This window comes from Pelodiscus sinensis, chromosome 7 (genome assembly GCF_049634645.1).
Source record: "Pelodiscus sinensis isolate JC-2024 chromosome 7, ASM4963464v1, whole genome shotgun sequence".
NCBI classification, from domain to species: Eukaryota; Metazoa; Chordata; order Testudines; family Trionychidae; genus Pelodiscus; species Pelodiscus sinensis.
The window spans coordinates 49,536,973-49,559,455 of record NC_134717.1 but is presented as its reverse complement, the minus strand read 5'-3'; the positions used below and the strand labels follow the sequence as shown (position 1 = coordinate 49,559,455).

Below are 22,483 nucleotides of genomic sequence, written 5' to 3'. Positions count from 1 at the left end.
AGGGAGAGAGACTAGTCGAAGTGGGAGAGGGGGAGGGGAGAGAAAGAGGAGAAAGTTAAACAAGGGAACAAATTAATTCCAACCATCTAACGGCAGCTTCTTTCCTAACCGTGCTTTGGTAGGGGTATGAGAACAGTAAAGAAATCAATCCCTTTTCACAGTCTCATAAAAGCTCCTGTTACATCTGCGTGTCCTAATCAACTTATTCAGACTTCCTCACAGCTGCATACATATTAAACAACTTACAGCTGAATTCTGTCCTCATGGTGATTTCAGTGAAGTTGCATTAGAATAACTGAGGACAATTTGGTTGACAAGAAATATTTTGTATCATTGTTGATTACCCAAAGTTTTGCAGCCTATAATAATACAATTTTTCCTTTAATTTCTATATAAACCACTTAAAAAACAAACCTTATACTTGGCCTCAGTCCCACTGAGCACTTGGCTTCATGTTATAAAAGGTGTTCTTTACATTTACATTATTCTTTACATTTATCGGTCCATATCAACTCCTTAAATTCCACCTGGAAACTTAGACAACCAGTGTAGCTCACAGAGCACTAACTCAACATGCTCCTATTGAAGCACTCACATCTAATGGGAAATGACTGCCTAGGAAGGAGTACTGCAAAAAGAGATTTGGGAGTTGGAGTCAAAGTTAGTCATGGGTAGTGGGTGACCCCACGGCTTGGGAAGCAAGTACCCCTGGCCCTGCCCCTAGAGCCCACCATGGTCGCTGCTGGCCCCTGCCAGGTCTCCCCCACCCCTGCAATGTGGCTGCTGGCCCTCGACCCCTCCCTGCCCCAGGAGTGTCCCCAGTTCCAGAGCCCCAGAGAGCTGGTGGGCAGCATCCCCCAGCTCCCGAGCTCCAGAAGTCTAGAAAACATGACCTTGAGGGAAGACTGACTCAATTGGGTTTGTTTAGTTTGGACAAAATCAGACTGAAGGGGGAGACAATCATTTTCATGAACATAAAAGGTTCATGTTCAAGGAGGAGGAGGGAGAAAAAATGTTCTCCTTATCCTCTGATGTAGGATAAGAAGCAATAATCTTAGATTTCAGCAAGGGCAGTTCAGTTGGGCACTAGGAGAATTTTTCTGTCAGGGTGGTTAAGCAATGAAATAAATTGCCTATGCAGATTTTGGAACCTCCATCATTGGAGATTTTTAAGAGCAAGTTAGACAAACACCATAGCTAGGTTTTTTGTTTCTACTCGTTGTGCATATTCACACATATCTCAGTGCGCATAAAATTTATTCCACATATCGATGGAAAAGTTTTCACATAGATGGAAAATATTAAAGGGAACACTGATTTGGATGGTCTGATTTAGCTGCCTATCCACAAGTTGGGAACAGCATCTTCTTGTCCACACTGGTGCACAGCACTCAGTATCATCCATTTCTGTGCCAATCAACTATTAGAACTCTGGATAGACACTATCTCTTCCCGCTACTTTTCCCTATTTCATGGCTGCATTAATCTCCATACTTATGAATGCTCGGCTTCCAGACCATTGGAGTGACTTAGTAGTGGCATGTGCATGATTTACAGACCCCAGATTTCAGGCACATTTACGCAAGTGTGTAAAGTCTGGATCTTCTACCCAGTCACACCACCTGAAGATATGGCTACAGAGTTTTGTTGGAAAAACAGCCATTTTTAGGGTTTCCAGGGGTCCAGTTTTGAACCGGACAGTCCAATATTTGAGCTTACTGTTCGGGAAACAAATTGAGAAAATATAAATGAGAAAATATAAACATCTGGTATTTTCTAAGTAAGATGTAATGTAGATTGTGATGTAATGTCAATTGTGTCCGGTATATTTGTTGAAACCCTAGCTGTTTTTCCGACAAAACTTGAGGAACATCCACACTACAATCGCATTCTTTTGAAAGTAAACTGAAAGAACAGAGGGGTTTTTCCGACGGTAATCCTCTTTCTACGAGGAAGAAGCCTTTTTCAGAAAGAGCTCTTTCAGAAGAAGGTGTGTGTGGACAGGAGGGTTTTCTTTTGGGAGAAGAAGCCTCCAGGAAACAGCACAGGTGCTCTGGTGGCCACTCCATCCAAAGTAATCAGGACTCTATAGTTCCTGTCTCCTGACCCCTCTTAAAGCTGCAGGCACCCTTGACAAGCCTTGTGGCAGGAAGCCGGCCTGAGAACAGCACCTCACCGCGTGGTTCTCTCTGTCACAGGCCTTGTCAGCCATGACAGAGTCTCACGCCCCCCGTGACCTCCCTGGCCCTCGCAGGGAGCAGCCCCAGGGGTCCCAGGATCCACCCAACGGGACCAACAGGTGGGCACCCTCCTGGTCTGGAGCAGAGATCCTGTTCCTCCTCAAGCTGTGGGGCAAGGAGGACACATTGCAGGCTCGCCACTCTAAGTGGCAGAACACCGACATATATGAGCGCATGGTCCCTGGTGGAGCGCGGACACCCACCCTGGACTTTGGAACAGGTCTGGAGTAAGGTCAAAGTGCTCCATCAGGGATACATCCGGGCCAGAGAGCACAGCTCCCGCTCGGGGCCAGGACCCCACACCTGTCATTATTACCAGGAGCTCCACCAGATCCTGGGGGGTGGGGAAACATCTTCCCCACCTGTCCTCATGGACTCTGGCTTGCAGACCCCCATCATCACTCGGCCAGAGGTCTTGGTGGAGGAGGAGCAGGAGGACCAGGGCCAGCCGGAGGTGGTGGAGGAGGAGGAGACAGAGACCATGATTCTGCTGTCCCTGGAGCCAGTGCCTGTGAACCACGACATCTCCCAGGCCTCCTCAGACACCTGGGAGGGATCTTCAGGTGCGTGGTCTCACTTTGTCATACACACAGAGTGGGAGAGGCGGGTCCATGGGGCTGGGTGCGAGTGCCACTCGGGCTGCTTGAGCTGGACATCGTGCTTTTTCGATGAGCATTTTTTGTATGGACATGTTCTTTTGGAAGAGGTTTTTCCGGAAGATCTCTTCTTCCAAAAGAAGCATGCTGTCTAGGTGTAGCCAGAGTGGCCTTACTGCTTCCAGAGATAGGAGGGCTTTCCAGTGTCTGGGTCTCTACACTTGTCATATTTGCAGAGGTGCTTTTGACTCTCTGCATCCCAGCAAGGAGCGTACAGAGACCTGTATGCCTAAGAGAAAGTCCCTTTTGCAGCAGAGATTAGGAGAGCAGTAAAACAGTCAACAAATTTTGGCATTGAGGGAATGCGGGAGATTGTATCATCCACTGTCACAGTGAAATGGCCCCTCTGGTTTTTTGAAGTCTCTACACAGTACTGGTTTTGAGTAGAGAACTAGGATTTGAATGCCAATATGGGCCAGGAGTGGTCAATGCTGGCTGTTCGGGAAATAATCAAAGAGGATCCGTGAGTCACCATCATCTTTAGAGATAAACATCAGGTCAAGGCAGTATCATCTGCTCCTTCTTGCAGTGTGGACAGTGATGCACTGTTTTGCATTAGAAAGATGGAGCATATCATTTGCAGACTCCCACCATTTCATTTCTTCACTTGCAATGTTGTTTGCTGCATAGCCCTATGGAGTGTGGTGACTATTAAATCTGCCCACAAACACAGCAGGGCTCTGTGCAGTCTGTAGAGCTGGTTGAAGCGACAGTGCACCAGGATGTTTATACACATGAATGATGGCTCTGTGTGCGATGCACACGGAGATTGTAGTTTGTTTCTGCAGGAGTTGCACCACATATTGGTTGATCTGTTTTAGGTAAATTGCTAGCTCTTATTTGGCATGGTAATTGCTGGCTATGAGTACTTAGCCATTGATTTTGTAGTACAGGCAGTCCCCGGGTTACGTACAAGATAGGGACTGTAGGTTTGTTCTTAAGTTGAATTTGTATGTAAGTCAGAACTGGTACATATTGTAGGGGAAACTCTAGCCAAACATTTCTCCAGAGCTCAGTTTTATTCTCCCACACCTCACTTCCCTCAGTCCTTTATTCTCAAGCTGAGGTATCTGCTGAAAAAAGCTGCTCTGCGTCTCCCTGGTCTGCTGGGGGGAAGCAGCTAATGCGGGGTTGCCTCACCCAGTTTGTAAGTAGGGATCCGATGTAAGTCGGATCCATGTAACCCGGGGACTGCCTGTAGTAGGGCTTTTTCTTCATTTGCAATATGGGTCCCCTGGAGGATGGGGACATCAATATTTTCTACAGTATTTTCTCCAGGTAGTTACACTTGGACCATGGATCTTCAACATTCAACTGGCAGATCTTTTCCCCAGGTTTGATCTGTCTACAACATTGGTCTTGAAAAGTCAAGCATTGCTTTTGTTTATCTTTTGTCCAGGAAATCAACAGTGTTCAGTCGCCAGTTTAATTATGATGGTTGTGATTTCCCAGTTAATAGTGTAGGCCATGTGAAGGTAGTCATCTCAAAATAGTACTCCTTTTGCATGTTAAACTGAATATAGCTATCTCCAAATTTACTGTTCAGCTGGGGAAATTTGTCTCAGCATGGCTGTATATTTTCTTTTTTCCAATAATTTAGGTGCTAATATTTCTCATGTCTTATTCATTTGTTGTTAAAGATATTACACAATTACACCAAAATAAACCATATTGTATTTCAACATAATTAATCCAAGTTTAAAGCGTTATTCTTTGTTCTCAAATTAACAAACTTTTCTTTGTGGAAAAACATCTATAGAACCATTGTCCAGAATTATTTCAGTAATAACAAAGCCATATAAACAGCAAGTGAATGGTACATTTTTAAATGTCTTGCCTTCAAGTTACATCCAGAAACAGATAGCCCACTGTGCTGGGAGAGAAGATGGGTTCTAAGGGGATAGGTTTGGCTAAAAATGATCAGCTGTGAGAAACGGCTCTGTTGAAACAAAGGCACATTTTAATGGTGCAGAGCAAAGGTGATTTCCTGTTTTGTTTAGGCCTTTGTTACCCCTCTGAGGGAGTTTACTTTTTTGCTGGTGATTTAAGCTGCTCTCTCTTTCTCTCTCTCTCTCTCTCAGAGAGGGGAAAGTGCCTCTGTAGGTCACTTCATTTTACACTATATGCACTGACCAGGAGCTTACTTTAGTTAGAAGGAGCAAGCTGCTAGAGGATCTGTTTTCTATTTTCTCCTCTAGATTAAATGCATCTGGACTGAAGGAAAAAGAGCCACTTTCTGCCACTGTGGGGAAAGTTTCCCTGCAGGAATCTGGCTGTGGTGGGGGTGGGCAGTGTCAGAATGAATGCAGCCTTCCTGGCAAGAGCTGTAATTCACAAAGCATCAGATCCTGTGAAACAAGGCAGATCAGAAACCCTACCCCTTATGTTTGAAAAGCAAGCCCCAGAGGTGATTGTTTGCACCAGGAGAGAGAGACTGGGGAAGGGGAAAAAACGCCTCTCTTTGTCCTGTGGAGTGTCTGGAAGAGACACTCCTTTTCTTTAGTTTACCTCCATGGCAGGGTGGAGAGGAGGGATGTCTTTCTAAAGTCTCAGAGGGTATCGGTGTTAGTCTGTAACTTTAAAAACAAGTTGTCCTGTGGCACCTTAGAAACTTTATCTATCGATCCGAGAGTATCATGAGCTTTCCTGGGCTTGTGAGATTCAAACCAGGATTTGGAGACTGCAGTAACTCAGGCAGAGGTTATGGTGGGTCTATTTCAGGGGAGTCGAGACGATGGCGATGGGCCCTTTTGCCCTGAGAGGCGGGAGACGATGAGCTCTATGAGGTTCGCCAAGTTCTGTCAGGAGCGGCTGGGCGCTTCTGCCGTCCCGCACTTCCCAGGGGCTTTGCAAGGACTAGCTCGGTTTAGCCTCCCCCTCTGCCTTGCGGCAGCTCCAGCGAAAACTGAGAGCTCGCAGCTTTCCCGAGGGATGGGGGGGGGGGGGGGGGGTACGGGACAAGCCGTGTCTTATGCTGATGGAAGTTAATGCAGCCTCAGGTCAGCCCGTTCCCCCCCCTTCCCGCCCGCCCGCTGCACAGAGGAGCGGGCTGGAGGAGGAGCTGGGGCTCGCCGGCCAGGAGGTGGGAAAGGGAAAAGGAGCTGGGCTGCAGACCGAGCCCTCATTGCAAAGCGGGGCGGCAGGGCCATTCCCAGGCTGAGCCCGGCCCAACTTTCCCAACTCCTGCCTCGTGCTCGGAGCCAACCGGAGCGGGGCGCAGCCCGCCCGCCGGCCCAGTGCCGCTGCCCCCTTTCTGCAGCCCCACCCTCGGCCGCGCCGCTCACGCCGCCACCCCTAGCGCCGCAGGGGGGCGGGTGCCGCGGCCCGGGGCAGGTGGCAGCCGGGGCCGCTGTGCCGAAGAGGCTGTGGGGAGGCGGCTCCGCCAGGTCCGGGAGCGCGTGTGTGTGAGGCCCCGAGTCCCGAGCCCGGCGGGACCATGCTGCGCTGCGGCTCCGGCGCGATGCTACTGGCCGGGCCCCTCCTGGCCCTGGCCGGGCTCTTCCTGAGCAGGGTGCCCGGGGCCCAGGGCGCCGCCTGCGAGCCGGTCCGCATCCCGCTGTGCAAGTCCCTGCCCTGGAACATGACCAAGATGCCCAACCACCTGCACCACAGCACCCAGGCCAACGCCATCCTGGCCATCGAGCAGTTCGAGGGGCTGCTGGGCACCCACTGCAGCCCCGACCTGCTCTTCTTCCTCTGCGCCATGTACGCGCCCATCTGCACCATCGACTTCCAGCACGAGCCCATCAAGCCCTGCAAGTCGGTGTGCGAGCGGGCCCGCGCCGGCTGCGAGCCCGTCCTCATCAAGTACCGCCACGCCTGGCCCGAGAGCCTGGCCTGCGAGGAGCTGCCGCTCTACGACCGCGGCGTCTGCATCTCCCCCGAGGCCATCGTGACCGCCGAGGGAGCCGGTAAGTCCCGCAGCCTCAGCCCGCGCCTCTTGCTGCTGCCCTGCCTGCCTGCCTGGCACCCTGGGAGCCCAGCACACAACCCTCCCTGCCCGCACCCCTCTGTGCTCGTCTCTCTGCCCGCACCCCCACGAGCCCAGCGCCAGCCCCGTGTGAATCCAGTCCCTGGTTCTCAGCCTTTCAGATCCAGTCAACTCCAGCTCTTCGGATCCCCTCTGTTTCCAACTCCTCATGCTCCTCTGACCTCTCACGAGATCACCTGAGATCTCAATCAACCCAGATCCATCGTCTCCCCCTTCCTCCACCTGCCCCCTTCAATGACCTTTTTCCTGAATCTCACTGTCATCCCTTTCTCCTCTTCCCTTTGTGCTCCCTTACTCTCTCTGCCAGACCCAGTCCTTATCACTCCTTCTCTGTTTCATCCAACGCTCCTCTCCTGGCCTTTCCATCTCACTCCATGGAAGCCAGTGCCATCTGAAAGCGAGTAGATGGGGCATATAAAAGTGCAGAGACAATGGGCAAAAGTGCACTTCAGTAATGTTATTCCAAACAGGATGGAAGCTGCATTCATGTGCCCTCCCCTGCTACCCTTTCCTCTGATTCTAAACTTGTCACTCTGATCCTGTCTCCCATTTCTAAACCCAGCTCTTGCTCTCATTCCTGCTGCCTCATACCATAAGCTAAACTTAGCTCACATCTAACTCTCACCTCCATCCAACCCTAACACCCATCTGATAGTGTCTTAATGTTTATCCTTTTTACTCATTTTTAGCATTTATGTGGAGCTGCTTGAGATTTCTGAGTGAATGTTGTTGTTGGATAATGGCCTTTTACCAAAAACAAAAACATTCCATGAGAAACTTACTTTTTTGAAATTGGTAATGTCTTGTGATTTTTTTAATCAATGTTTGGCAGTTTTTTATAGTAAAAGAAAACTTTCAACAATAGATTCAGAAACATTTTCTATTAAATTAGCTTACATTTTTTGTAAAAACAGTTGAACAAGTGAGAATGGAAATCCTGTGAAATGGAAACAATTTCACAATTTTTTAGTTTAGCTTTAGTATTTTTCAAATATAACTATACTAGGGCGGGGGCAGTAGCCCCACTAATGATGTACTATTCCCTATGCCCTCTATGCCACTTAAACCTGCCACTCAGACCTACTGAAAACATGTTTCCTTCTGGACTGGTTGCACTTACTTTATTTTACATAGACAAGAGCAGCTGCATATTTTTGTTTGTTGAACTTCAATTCATGCTGCAAGCTAGCTTGTGCAGGTGGGAGGCAGGTGACAGTGCTCCTATTTCCATGGTGGTGACAACATGAGAGAGAGACTGTGATGGCCACTGGAGGAGTGAAGCTGGAGGTAGGAGAAGGCTGCAGTTGCCCCACCTGGTCCCATGACAGCAGTAGCACATGCACAATGGCAACTGGGGGAAGAGCAGCAGGAAGTTTTAAAATAAGCTTACAACAAATACAGCTAGTTTTATGGCATGCATAGCTACTGGTCCAGATCCTCATCTGTGTTAGGATGGCAAGTGGTGTAGCTGAGGGATGAGTGTGGCAAAAATGGCCACATGATACGTGGTGTGTGTCTCCTGATCTTGGGGTTAGATCAGGGATGGGCAAGAGGCTGCCAGTGGGCCGGATCCAGCCCACCAAGCCACCAGATCTGGCCGGTGGCTGTCTCGCCGGACCCCTTAAGCAGAGAACAGCTCACGCTTCAAAAAGCCAGCTGCTCTCCACTCTGGATCACTGGGGAGGGAAAAGGAAAACTTCCCATACTATCCTCCTCTCCCCCCAGCAAAATATCTCAGCTCCCATTGGTCAATCTCTCAGTTTCCAGCCAACAGGAGCTGAGAATTTTTGCTGGGTGCAGAGGTAGTTTGGAAAGCCTTTTCTCTCCCTCCCCATCCACCATTTCTCCCTCATGCCGGGAGCAGAGCCACATGGACAGTCTGCCTGGCTACGTCTACACTGGCCCCAAATTCCGGAAAAGGCATGCAAAGCAGGTAAGTCAGAATAGGGAAATCCGCGGGGGATTTAAATATCCCCCGCGGCTTTAAATAAACATGGCCGCCGCTTTTTTTCCGGCTTGGGGAAAAGCCGGAAAAGAGCGTCTAGACTGGCGCGCTCCTCTGGAATAAAGCCCTTTTCCGGAGGATCTCTTATTCCTACTTTCAGGTAGGAATAAGAGATCCTCCGGAAAAGGGCTTTATTCCGGAGGATCGCGCCAGTCTAGATGCTTTTTTCCGGCTTTTCCCCAAGCCGGAAAAAAAGCGGCGGACATGTTTATTTAAAGCCGCGGGGGATATTTAAATCCCCCGCGGATTTCCCTATTCTGACTTACCTGCTTTGCATGCCTTTTCCGGAATTTGGGGCCAGTGTAGATGTAGCCCCTCAGGTTTCTGCAGGTAAGTGCCTCCCAGCCAGAGACTGCCTCTCTCCCCTTTGACTACCTGCCCCAGGCCACCATCCAAACCCTCTGTACCCCTTTTCCCCCTTCTCCCAGGTCACAACTCTCTCCACCCCGCCTATATTCTTCCCATAGGCCAGGATCCTCCTCTCCCTGACCCTGCCCTCCATTCCCCTGCCTCAAGTCACCACCCAACCCTCTGCACCTCCTTCACCCAGGTCACAACTCCCTCCCAGAACTTGCACCCCCTCCTAGATTCCTTCCCCCAGGCCAAAATCCTCTCCTGCACCCATACTGGACTGTACACCCCAAGCCTCTGCCCCAGATCACATCCCTTCCACAGAAGTGAGGTCCTTGACCACTTGCTAAAATCTTGGAGTGGCCTTCCATTAAAAATTATTGCCCACCCCTGGGTTAGAGGATGGTCAGTTTGGCCCCTAGTATAGTAGCCTCAGAGCTGCTTTAAGGGGTATCTGGCCACAGTGGCCTCCAAGAGACCTTTCTGGAGATCACTAGAGCACAGCAGCTCTCTGGCCACATTTGATTGTCCATGCTTCCTATGCTTGGCGCTGTGAAGGTGGTGGTGGTGGTCTAGGTCAGTCTACATTGTCTCAGTGCCATCTAGGTGTTCCTCTTACTGTAAGAGAATCCCCGGGTAGTTGGTTAAGCTGCTTTCCAACTGTTTTATGCTGCCAGAACACTGCAAAGCTGTCATTGGCTGGGGGATGGATCTTTTAATCAAAAAAGGTATAACTTCACCAATCCCTGAGCAGCTACCTCTGGGATGGAACATATAACCTGTTTAACATTGCACTGCATCGCAATGTACTAGAACAAGCTATGGAGAAATAAACCCATTTATTTCCCATTGAAGGAGCTGAGATAAGCTATATTAGACAATGTGTAATTTTAGGATTTGGCGAGGAGTGGAATTTGGTCAAGGCTCTGGTGCTAGAACCCTGGATGTTTACAAAACGATTAGTATCTCAGTGTTTATCTCAACAGAGACAAATACACTATCACTTGGAGATACCATTGGTGGTGGTGTAAGTTAACTGTTGGTAAGTGGTTTGTTTTACCATCCTCTTCTGCCAACTTTGGCATGTGTAGTGAGAAAAACTATTAACAGGAAGTTGTAACAGGCTTGCACCTGTGCTTCATCTTGAACCTACTTACACTCTTGTTACTTGCTCTTTCTGTAGCAGCCCTGTCTTTTAGCCCCCTTGATTTGTAAGTTACATTATGTTGCACCAATTTGTTGATGTGTCACTTATACCACCTCTGACTCTTTCTGAGCCATTGCAAAGTGCTTTAGATGAAAGGTGCTGTGGATGTAACTCATTGCTATTGTCATGGGTCTGTTGACCCTTCCCTTTCATTCCACTCTATGTAAACCAAATCCCATCATTCTGCCTCCAACACTCTCCCCAGTCACATCTTATACTCTATTCAATTGCTGACTTCTATTAATGCACCCAATAAACCTTTCCCATTTGATCCCACTTCTTTCCCCTACCAGTATATTTTTTATTCCCATACCTATCTAACTTCACTCCTACCTTTCAAACTAGCATTTTTGCCGTTTTAAACTCTTGTATTCCCCTCTAGAACCCTAAACCAAGGCCTCAAGATAGCTCTGTTCCTTATACTGTCATAACTATTCCTTCCCCTAATTCGTCCCTAATCTTTTCTTACCCATAGTTGTACCCCACATCTAACTCCCCATGTCTGTCTATAGTGCTGTTGTTGCTGCTTCTCTGGGCTGCAAACCTGCTGGGAGTATTTCAGTGAGGCTGGTTTTGAATTCCAAAATTAGTAATAGATTTGTGAATGTCTCATTTTGAAGCACACTTACAGACTCTTTCCTTAGCAGCACTGAGATACTTTCAAAACTGCCTTAAAAATGAGTCCAGACTGAGTGAGGCTTGGCAAGTCAACAGATTTTTGAAAGCAGTGGCATTCAAAACTGAAGAGAGGAATTTTTTCTAAAATTGCCCCTGAGTTACCTATTGCTCAGGACCACAGGAGCACAATAACCTCTTTGAATGATTCCCATGTGAACTCCATGAACACCTCACTGACTGAAAACCTGATGGCATTCTGATTTCTGGGGTTTAAATATTAAACCAGCATACTATCCATTGGACTTGAGATATTCCCCTGGGGGTGTGGAAATAAATCCTCCCATTTAAAAATATAATGAAATATTCCTAATCTGGGAAAAGGTAACATGAAAACTGGTATCATTCTATTAGAGAATTGTACCCGAGTAGAAAACATCAATACAAATAACAGACTAGATAAATTATTTGTATACAAGGCATGTCTTCTAATTTTTTTCCTATTAAGAATGCACTTTTTGCACCTAATATTTTTGGTGAAATATAAATTCACATTTACTACTGAAAAGATTTTCTCATAATTCAAAATGAAAATATTACTCACAAAGTAATAGGACTTTGCTCTTCTACCTTATCTTTTGTCCAGGGATTACAGATTTCTTTCTAAAATTTGACTGGCTAAGGTAAGTATTGTTCAGTCCATTCTATAAAAGGGCAAATTTAAGTATGGCATGGTTAAATGATGTAGCCAAGTTCATAGATAGTGGCAGAGTCAGGTATAGAGCCTCCGAGCCTAAGGTCTAATTCCTTTTCTCCACTCAGCAGACCATACTTCCTCTCTAGTGAACAATTTACAATGCACATATTCACAGAATTAAAATAACTTTATATTCTATCCATTGTAGAAAATCTCAGTTTGCAGAATTTCTTCCAGCTAATCCACAACATAGCCAATATGTCATATTTTTCATCACAATTTTGTTTTCTTTATTCATTTCCGTGCACGTGGGTTGTCAGTCAGAGCAAGTTGTTAGATTGCTCCAGTGAGATTTTTATCCTGGCTCTAGCTGGTTAAAAGGATAAGAACTAGCTACAGGAGGATTTACCTGTCACATTTTCTAAGATGGGATAGAACTTAAACTTAAAGTTATTTAACACGGTGAATGTGTATATTATACATTGAGGAAGACAGCCATAAGTCTGTCTTCTGAGGAGCCCTCCCTAAGTTGTGATCGAGCAGGGCTGAGAGTGGTAAGGAGGTGTCAGCAACAAAGCCACAGCAATGCAGAGGTTTGAGGCATCACGGCAGCCCCCTGCTCCCACGTAGACAGGAACTAGAACAGCATAGGATCGGGAGGGTACTAAAAGGGTCTGAGTTCCACAGTATAGAATCTTAGCCCTCGACTCTCTTCCTGACCCATTATCTGCTCATAGGAGGGTTGTTTGACCTCTCTGCTTGTTCTATAAAATGGCTATAATTTACGTGTCTCAAAAAGGCATTGTGCGACTTAATGGATAATGTCTGAGTTTCTTGTATGAAAAATATTAGAATACTGTGATCCTGCTAAGGGTTGTGTAGATAGCACAGTGGAATTCTGCATAACACAATGTTTGTTGCTGTTGACACCTCTGAAGGAGCCAGTTTTTTATTAACATTATTATTTACGTGTTATTTTACTAACCTAGATCTCCAGCTCTGTTAAAAGAATTAGTCTTGACTGGGGATGTTAAAAAATGAGTAGTTGTGTAACATGCACCTGCAGTGTGGGGCTACAGTTGGCTCCCCAGGAGCGGGTGAATGCTGGGAGCTGACTTCTAAGCCGACTCTCGGCGCACACCAGCTGCCATCTGCCAGCTGCACTCCCAGGGAGATGGCTGCTGCCATGCACTGCTACTTCTGTTAGAGACAGCAGCATGGGGCAGCAGCCAATTCCCCAGGAGCTGGCTTCCAGAGTGCACCAGCTTCTGCCTGCCACCCCGTGCCCCCTGATACAAAGGTGGCAGCGAGCTCCCCAGGAGCTGGTGCATGCTGGGAACCAGTTTAAGAGTCAAAGCAGCGTAGGGTGGCAACCAACTTCCCAGGAGCGAGGTGGGAGCCTGCGTCTAACCATTAACGGTAATTGATAAGCCCAGGCATATGGGTTAATTGTTTAAGTGGTTATACTTTTACATCCCTAGTCTTGACTGACATTCCTCTGAAGTGAAGTGTGTGGCAACTCCAAGCTAATGATCAATTCAAATGCACTTCGTTTGATTCTTCTCTAACTTATATCAAAGGAAATGAGCAAAAAATTCTGCTCAAATCAATGGACTTACATTGGTTTAAAACTACTGTGAATCAGACAAATTATACTAAGTCTATCATATATATTTTAATAGCATGCATTTTCTGTTCAAAAATTGATTTTATTTGCTTTTAGGATACTGATATTCATGCATCTGTTTTATAAATATAATAGGAGGAAGGGAGGAAAAAGGACATAACACAAAGCAATAGACATGTAGGGAAACTGTGTACACCAATTGGCACTCCTCATTCTCACCAGAATAGTTAATTTTGGGCTCCATTCTCCCTGATTGCATTCTTGCAACGTACAGTTGATGAAGTGCATCATCTTGATGCAAATTCTGAAAAAGAGTTTATGTTGCATATTAGATCAGTGGTCAAGTATGTAAAACGGTAAGTGTGTGGGACCCACAAGGTCAGGGGAGTGGACCCTAATTAACAAATTAGATAAATCAGGTCCAGTTGACCACTACATTAATGGGCACAGCAGTTTTGGCTCATGCCAGTATCACTTAGGGACCTTTCTAAGCTTGTCATCCTACCAGATCCTAGGGATGTTACATTTAGTTTAATCAACTAATCTACTAGCAGATGAATTTTCTATCAACTAGTTGATTAGTCACTAAGTGGGTGAGCTGCAGCTAACCCCACTAAGCTAACACCACTGTGGCTCTGCCTTTTAAGTGTGTGTGTGTGTGTGTGTGTGTGTGTGTATACACACACACACGGTGGTTTTTTGTTTAAAAAAAAACGGTGCCGGTACTAATGCTGGGGAAAATTTGTCGAGCGATGGTGACTGATACAAAAGATAATGAGGCCAGTCTGGGTGAGGGCTAGGGCTGAGGCAACATCCTATCTAAAACCTGTCCTCAGATTCCTGCGATGTCTCTGCTTGGGTACTGTCTTTCATATCTGGGCTATGATGTAAGACTGATCTAAAGGCCCCTTCCAAGGGATAGAGGAAGGGGCTGGCTGTGTCTTTCTTTTCTGTTATGCCAGAGTTCCCTAGATGTGGAAGGGATGATATGGCCATTGCTGTGAAAGAGAATCTCAGTTACTCTTAGCCACTCTTGTTCTCTGCCATTAATCACTATTGCCTGCTTTTCTGGAGGGAGAGAGGGCAGCAAAGGATTTGACAGACCAGTTGCAGCAGAGCATCCTTGCTCAAACTGAGTTAGGCTGAAAGGAGATGGTGGGGGCCTGTTCTGCCCTCTTTAAATGCCAGTAATTTGGGTGGATGCTGTGCTGCTGTTTTTGAGGGACTGGGATCACTTAGCCCGGTCAGCAGTCCCTCAGCAGTCAACCCTTAGCAGTCAACCATCTGTAGAGATCCTGCTCTTAAACAGGGATGTTAGGGAAGGCACCATCTCCTCTGACATTAATTCCTGAAAATCTCACATGGATTGGGCAGGGATGATGTTCAGCCTGTTCGCCAGAAATTGGGAATAGATGACAGGAGGGATCACTTGATTACCTGCTCTGTTCATTCCCTCTGAAGCACCTGGCACTGGCCACTGTCAGAAGATAGGATCTTGGGCTAAATGGACCTTTGCACAGTATGGCCATTCTCAGGGCTCAACAGACCGCTGTTTCTACTCGCCCATGGCGAGTAGATTTCAGCTGGTTCCTCCGTGCGCCCCATTCACTGGCGCTGTGTGCATGCGCAGGGCTGGTCTGGCGCATGTGCGGTGTGGGGCTCTTCCCACAGTTTGTAGCTCTTGCTACAGTTTGTCGAGCCCTGGCCATTCTTATGAGTCAGTGGAGATGGTGGAGTCCAGTCTCTGTAGGGAAGGAGCTAGATTGGGTCTCTGGCTAAGATCTGTATTTACAGAGCAGATGAGATAAAATTTGGCCCTTCGATTTGAGGCAATCTCCAGGTCTGTATTTAGAAGATATTGTAACTTTAAATACACCAATGGTTATAGCTGACTCTGGAGGCCAGTGTGGAATTGTGTATCTTTGATTAGTCTTCAGGCTCAATCAAACTAAGACAGCTTTTTTGCATGTAAATGATTCTACCCACAGATGTACACAATTTTGTGTGTGCTAAATTGATGTTTGTGCACAAGTGGCTCTGCCATTCATGCCAGTATTGTTACTTTTTTTGCTTCCTGCATCCATTGTTGTTCCATGTCAACTTCCTATTGAATGCTCTTCTCACCTCACTTTACGGAGGAGTTACCCTCTCTGTGTTAGGCCCTTTTTAAAACTCTGCAAGAACAGAGTTTATAATTTAAAAACAAACAGACAAATGACCAGATCCTTCCTACCACTGGATTGCTCAGTGTGACCTTGCACGTGTGCATTATTGTCTTCCATTTCAAGGTGTTCAGGGAAGGGATTAATTTTTACTTTTGTCTATAGTGCAGCATCAAATTTGTGTCACCACTCAAGACCTGAATAAGGAAACACACATGCATGTGTTTATGACTATCCCTATTTAGGACAGGACTGAAGTCCCAGTGGTATGCATAAGTGCTGTTTCGAATAGAGATGCTTAACTGAACTGCGGCGTGAACAAATAATAGCTATAAAAGGAGAGCAGATAGAAAGGAGCACATGCAGAATAAGAAAGTTGATTTAAGCTAGCTGAACATTTGTCTCTGGAAGTATCTAACTTAAAAATTGGAGCGGCTTAGGAGAAATGGCAGGAATATAGTTATTAAAAAAAGTCTGTGTCATTTTGCACTTTCTGTACTCGGAAGTGTAACTTCTAGGGATGTAAAAGAGTAGTTGAATAGTTGACAATTCACATTTCTCCCCCCCCGCCACCTCTTTGCTGCCTCTATATCAGCACTGTCTCCGTGGTGCAGGAGGGGTGCACAGTGGCTCAGCCTGGTGGCTCTTACTACATTTAAAAGGCAGAGCTGCAGTAGTCTGGACCTAGCACAAGCTGGGACTGAAGCAGTCCTAGCTCACATAGGGTCCGGGACCTATTTCCGCTGTAGTTCTGCAGTTTAAATGTAGGAGGAGCCAGACTACCTGCACGCCCTGCTCCTACTACATTTAAACTGTTGAGCCGAAGTGGCCCCTTACTGAATAATTGTGCATTCAATACAATTTGTATCAAGTACAAGGTTAGTCATTTACTCCATACTTAACATCCTTGGTAACTTCATAGGTCCAGAAATTTTCTTTGATGAGTCTTGAACTATGCTACAGTCAAAACAGTTGTCTTAATTGTATGTGATTAGAATAGGTTGATTGCTATGCTGTTTTTGAATATTTCAGAGAAATAATATATTTAATTCTAGGCTTTACTTGAATCCATCATGAGGAGTCTAGGTCTTAAATTATTTTGGTGCATGCTTATAGCATTTATAACTTATCATCCAATAAAAAAAACTTTTAAAAACAATGCGTAATCCTGTGGCACCTTAGAGTCTAACATATAATATAGTGTCATTAGCTTTCGTGAGCAAAACCCACTTAGAGGGAAAGAAAGGATTTAGATTTGGAAACACCATGACTGAATGTATGGTCAGAATGGAACATAGTTTGAGGATCATTGGCTAGGTGGAAAAACTTAAAAAACAATGAATAGTTCTGTAGCACCTTAGAGACTAACAAAAAATGTAGATGGTATCATGAGCTTTTGTGGCACAACCCACTTCTTTCATCTGAAGAAGTGGGTTGTGTCCACGAAAGCTCATGATACCATCTACATTTTTTGTTAGTCTCTAAGGTGCTGCAGAATTATTTGTTGTTTTTTAAGTTTTTTCAGTTACCGACTAACACAGCCACTCCTCTGTGGCTAGATGGAGAAACACTACAGTTAAATCTTCATTCTCTGCCTCCCTTTGTCTCTCTAAGAGCATAAAAGATATGTGTCTTAGGAATGTTAAATTTCGATTAACTAACTAATTGAATAGTCGATGGGATTTCCATCAACTATTCGATTAGTCGAATAGCCCCAGTAGGGGTTCTTGTGCATTTCAAAAACTTAAACACCGTGTTTCCACGGGCTCCATGCGGTGTTTCAATCTTTGAAATGCACAAGAGCCCCTGTTGGGGCTCTTGTACGTTTGAAAGCATAAGTCCACATAGAGCCTGGAGCCAGTGGAGAACTCAGAGTCCCCTGCTGGCCCCAGGCTCCATGCAGCACTTTCACTTTGAAATGTACAAGAGTCTCAGCGGGGATTCTTATGCATTTCAAAGATGGAATGCCACTACTGCGCCCCTGCCCCCTCCCACGGAGCTGGAGCTGGGGGGAACTGGCTTTTAAGCCTGCTCATCCCAGCACCCTCTCCTCTCCCCCACATCCCTTCTGCCTCTTTCTAATAGAAGCATAAAGTCAGGGAGAATGTGACTAGTTGATAGTGTGTTGACTATCCAATAAGCTTTTGCTTATCTGATAGTTAGCTAGTCGATTAGTTGCTTACATCCCTAATGTGTCTAACAGCAGGGTGCTGGAAGTGGGGGTGCTAGCACACCCCCGGCTTGTTGTAATAACAGACATCAAATCCATGTTTGCTGTGGTTCCATTAGCAGCACCCCACTACAAACATTGTATCATCGATTCTGTAATAGCAGTGCTCAAAACATAAGTAAAAGCATTAACTGTTAAAGTTCATTATAGCTATTTGCAAATATATTAACTCTGTTATTTCCAATCAAGTTGTTTCCAGATTTAAGATCAAATTCAGCTCAGAACATACTTTGCACAATGTCATGGACTTCGGTGAAATTGTACAAATGTGCAAATTAGGGCAGTATTTTGTATTTAGCAAACCACACACTCCTAAAGGCAGAACATGCATGTCTTGAACATAAATGAGATTACATTTTTCCTTTGAATCTCGTATCATCTTCATTTACTATCAAATGTTATTTCAAGACATAGTTCTGTTTTTTGATATAATGTCTTATGGAGGCACCTACTGGCTTGTGTTCTGAAATGGCTTTAAAATGTGGCATAAATTCCTAGCTTTCTTTAAAAATTGTTAGCCAATTGGTGTGAAATTTCACACAGGGTTAATTTTTAGGCTTTTTGAATTTCTATGCAGTTTTTGTTTGTCTTATAACCAATTTGTAATGGAAAGCCTTTGAACTGGGGCTTGTGCTGAATTTTTCGTTTGGCAGGCTGCTGTTTATTGTTGACAGAAATTTTTGTACAATTGTCTGGAGAAAACTTGGTAGAAAGATCGATCCTGGGAGCCACTGAGAGAATGTTTGTTGGTTGGTTAGTTCTTTTTAACAAATGTTTTTAGCCATTATTTGCATAACGAGTAAGTTTGTTCATGGTGCAGATAAACTTGATGAATGGAGGCTAGGTGCAAACTAAATAGACTGTGTCAAGATGTTATTATAGGGGCTCAGTATACTAAAGCTTGATTGACAGGGAATGCTGGATACACAGAAGCCTGACGGACAGGGTATTGGAGGGGCTGGGCATCTCCAAGTGTGACAGTTTGATGAAGAGGTGAGAAAGCTGTATGCAAAGCTATTGGATGAAGACCAGGAGTGCACAAAGCCTTCTCTGTGAGAAGCTAGACTGTTGTGTGCGAACCTATTTTGCAACAGAGAATGGATCAAATGTTCTTTCACTGTACTTTAAGCCCTACATGTCGTGTTCCTCACTTATGCAATGCCCACACCTAATAAGCATTAAATAAATTAAGAGGTGATATATAAAAGTCTTTATTGAGAAACAGTTAGGGTTACTAGACACACAACATGTCTCACAAAATAAAAAAATTAATAAAATGAAAAGTTAAACTATCCAATGCCCTCTTTTCTTCCCAGACCACATCTTAGCACAACTGCCCATAGAACTGGAAAGGACTTCAAAGGTCATCGAGTCCAATCTCCTGCCCTCATGGCAGGACCAAGCATTGTCTAGATTATCCCTGATAGGTGTCTGTCTAACCTGCTCTTCAATATCTCCAGTGATGGAGATTCCACAACCCCCCTAGGCAATTTATTCCAGTTTTTAACCTCTCTGACAGGAAGTTTTTTCTAATGTCCAACCTAAACCTCCCTTGCTGCAATTTAAGTCCATTGCTTCTTGTCCTATCATCAGAGGCCAAAGAGAACAATTTTTCTCCCTCCTCCTTGTAACATTCTTTTAGATACTTCAAAACAGTTATCATGTCCCCTCTCAGTCTTCTCTTTTTAAAAACTAAACAAGCCCATTCTTTCAGTCTTCCCTCATAGGTCATGTTTTCTAGACCTTTAATCATTTGGGTTGCTCTTCTCTCAACCTTCTCCAATTTTTCCACATCTTTCTTGAAATATGGTGCCCAGAACTGGACACCATACTCCAATTGAGGCCTAATCAGTGCAGAGTAGAGTGGAAGAATGACTTATTGTGCCATGACTCTTTTCAAAATTAATCTCTGCCAGCACAACCAACTACTTCACTAAACATCCAAACTAGTACCAGTGGGGGAGGAGGAAAATAAATTGGTGAACGAGCACATGCCAAAGGTTGAAAATGGAGCTGAGTTAAGATTGCGGCATATGGTAGGTATGGTCATACTAAGGTGTGGATGGAGGTGTTAGGTGGCTTTATTTTTCATTTTCCTGGAGGTTTGTGTTTTGTGTAGGGTTACTATACACAGAATGCATAACTGCTTCTCAAACAAAACGATTTTTATGTATTTTATTAGATAACTAGGGACGCTAACACTTAGGGGAGCCGACAGCCTCCCGGGGCTTCTAGGCAAGGTGGAAGGGGGGCCCAGCTATGCCCTCACTGAAAGAATGCAAACAGATATTACAAGGATAAGCTATGGTTCAAGCTGCTGTGCACGTGTAAGGAGGACCCAGTTTATGGGTATTTTGTAGATCTAGGTCCCATGACTTCTAGTAATGGGAATTGCTGAGGGGAGTATCAGACTGGTAGTAACAATAGGCAAGTCAGAAATAATTGCCACAGGTCCAAAGAAAGGCCATGATTCAAAGTACCAAATGAGGAAACACAGCTGGGTCCCAGAAAATGCACTGTAGCTTAGCAAGGTGAAAAATAAGGGGAAATAGTTCTATATAAGAAAATAATAGGCTCAAAGATGGCCATATGGATTATGCCTTTTACCCTGTTCTATAATCTCTCTCTTTGTATAAAAAAGTTTTTCCTGCCAGGTGACAGAATGATGTCAACATGCTCCCTGGCCTCAAAAGCATGGGACACAGCCCACTAGTAAAAGATTAAAAAATACTTGTTAAAAATAAAAGGCACATTTAAATTGGATAATAGGAAACACTTTTTAAAAACCCATGTATAATTGATCTGTAGCGTTCACAGCCTCTAGATGCTATTTGACATGAATAGCTTAGCATGATTCAAGAAAACATAGAATTCAGATAACACATGAATAAGACTGGTTGCTGAAATTTTACTAGTTCTGAAAAAAATGACAAGTATAATCTGTAGTAGATGAATAAGCTAACATCAGGAAAAAATTCTTCCATACTATGATGCTGTAAAGTTAGATGCATTATGGTGGGGGGGGGGGGGGGGGGTTTCTTTTATATGAGACAAACGGTTTTGGACATTGTTAAGGAGATGATTCTGGGCTAAATAGACAACTGGCAAGGATGGTATGCTGGGACATTTCCTGTACCCTTGTGCGTACTGCATTGATACAAATGTCGGATGCTCAAATCTCAGTTTTGCCTAGTTTATTTACAATTTCAGTGGTATTTCAAAATCTTCCTTTATCCAGCATGTTTTTAATCTACCTATGTAAGGTTGTGATGCATGAAGTACAACATACAAATACATCAAGGAAATAACATATAGAGCCAAGACATTTTTTTAAAAATGGGTGCTTAAAGTTAGGTTCCTAAATCCATAGTTAATCTTGTGTGTGTATGTGCACACACATATGTCACTAGCAGATGTACCCAGTGTTGCACTGGTCCTAATTAATTTCATTAATTAAAATGAAAAAGTACATGCTTTATTTAAGTGATGGGGGTTGGGGTGCAGGAGTCAGGGCAGAAGGTTGGTGTATGTGGGTGCTTCAGGGAGTGGAGAGTGCAGGAATCAGGGCAGGTAGTGGAGGGCTCAGGACGGGGTTGAGTGTGAGAGGGGCAGAGCAAGGGATGGGTTCTGGAGTAATGGCAGGGGGCTGGGAAGGGTGGGGGGCTAAGAGTAGGGGATTGGGTGTGTGGGGAAGCTTAGGGCAGGTGGTGGAGGCCTCAGGGTGGGGAGTGCCTGGGTGAGAGCGCTGGGATGTTGAGGTGGCTTATCATGGCCACTTGTGGTGGTGATGGCTGTGCTCCCTGGCTGAGGGCTCTTCCTGTCGGTGGGGCCATGCAGGCTGGCCCCAACCTCCAGCTTGTCCAGAAGGGGTGTCTGGGCTGGCCTCAAGCTCCCCACCCTAGTTTCTAGCTGGTCCAGTGGGGGTGGGGTATGTGCAGTTCCTGGCTCTGGTATCTCCTCAGTGGGGAGGGGAGATGTCAGGCCGTGATTTGAGGCCCGGGAGTCTCGGCGGGGGGTGGTGGCAGGCAGTGTGGCTCGGGGGGTGGGGGACCACTGTGGTGGGGTCAGTGGGCGGAGGTGCTCTCCCTCCCCCTGGGTCTGGCACTTTTTAGGCAGGGGAGCCACTTACTCAGTCTGGTGGCTGTCAACTTAGAAGGCTCTGTCCCAAGCTGGCCATTCTCTTCTTGGTGCAGCCGCCCCACAGTGGTCACTCTGCAGTGTAGCTGCTCCCTCTAATCAGCCCTCTCCCTTTCCATGTTATGGTAAATAATCCCATTCCAAGCACATCCCGTTTTCCTGCAAGAACCAACTCTGATTTTTCTTTGTTAGGATAAGAGGAATCTGCATCCCTTATTTTGTGTTCCCAACTCTTATAGTTTAGGAGCAGTTCTTGAACAAGTGGATGGATTCACTCACAGACACTCACAAATGTCTATAATATAGCTATATATGTATTAGGGATGTTAGATAGTAATTAATTGAATAGTTGTGTAACTGCACAAAATATGATCAGTTACATGACTATTCGATAGTCCCTGGGGCCGGGCCAGCAACCAGTGTGCTCCCAGTTCCACTCCCGAGGAGCCCCTGCCACCCTGCACTGCTGCCTCTGATATGGCGTCCCACAGAGCAGCCTCCCCTGCCCTAGCCCCTGCTGCTGCCTCTATAAGAGGCAGCAGCAGGGTGGAAGGGCAGGCATCTT

At 45.6% G+C, this 22,483-nt stretch overlaps 1 protein-coding gene across 2 annotated transcripts in view; it reads left to right on the top strand.

The window, feature by feature from the left end:
- The first annotated feature begins 5,933 nt into the window (after nucleotides 1–5,933).
- Nucleotides 5,934–22,483, top strand: part of FRZB (frizzled related protein) — a 32,534-nt gene continuing 15,984 nt past the window's right edge. Inside the window, exon 1 of one of the 2 annotated variants that reach the window (XM_075933758.1) lies at nucleotides 5,934–6,807. In XM_075933758.1, coding sequence (XP_075789873.1) covers nucleotides 6,333–6,807 — 475 coding nt within the window. In that variant the 5' untranslated portion in view covers nucleotides 5,934–6,332. The remainder of the gene's footprint in view (nucleotides 6,808–22,483) is intronic. The other variant, XM_006121709.3, reaches the window with a different exon arrangement.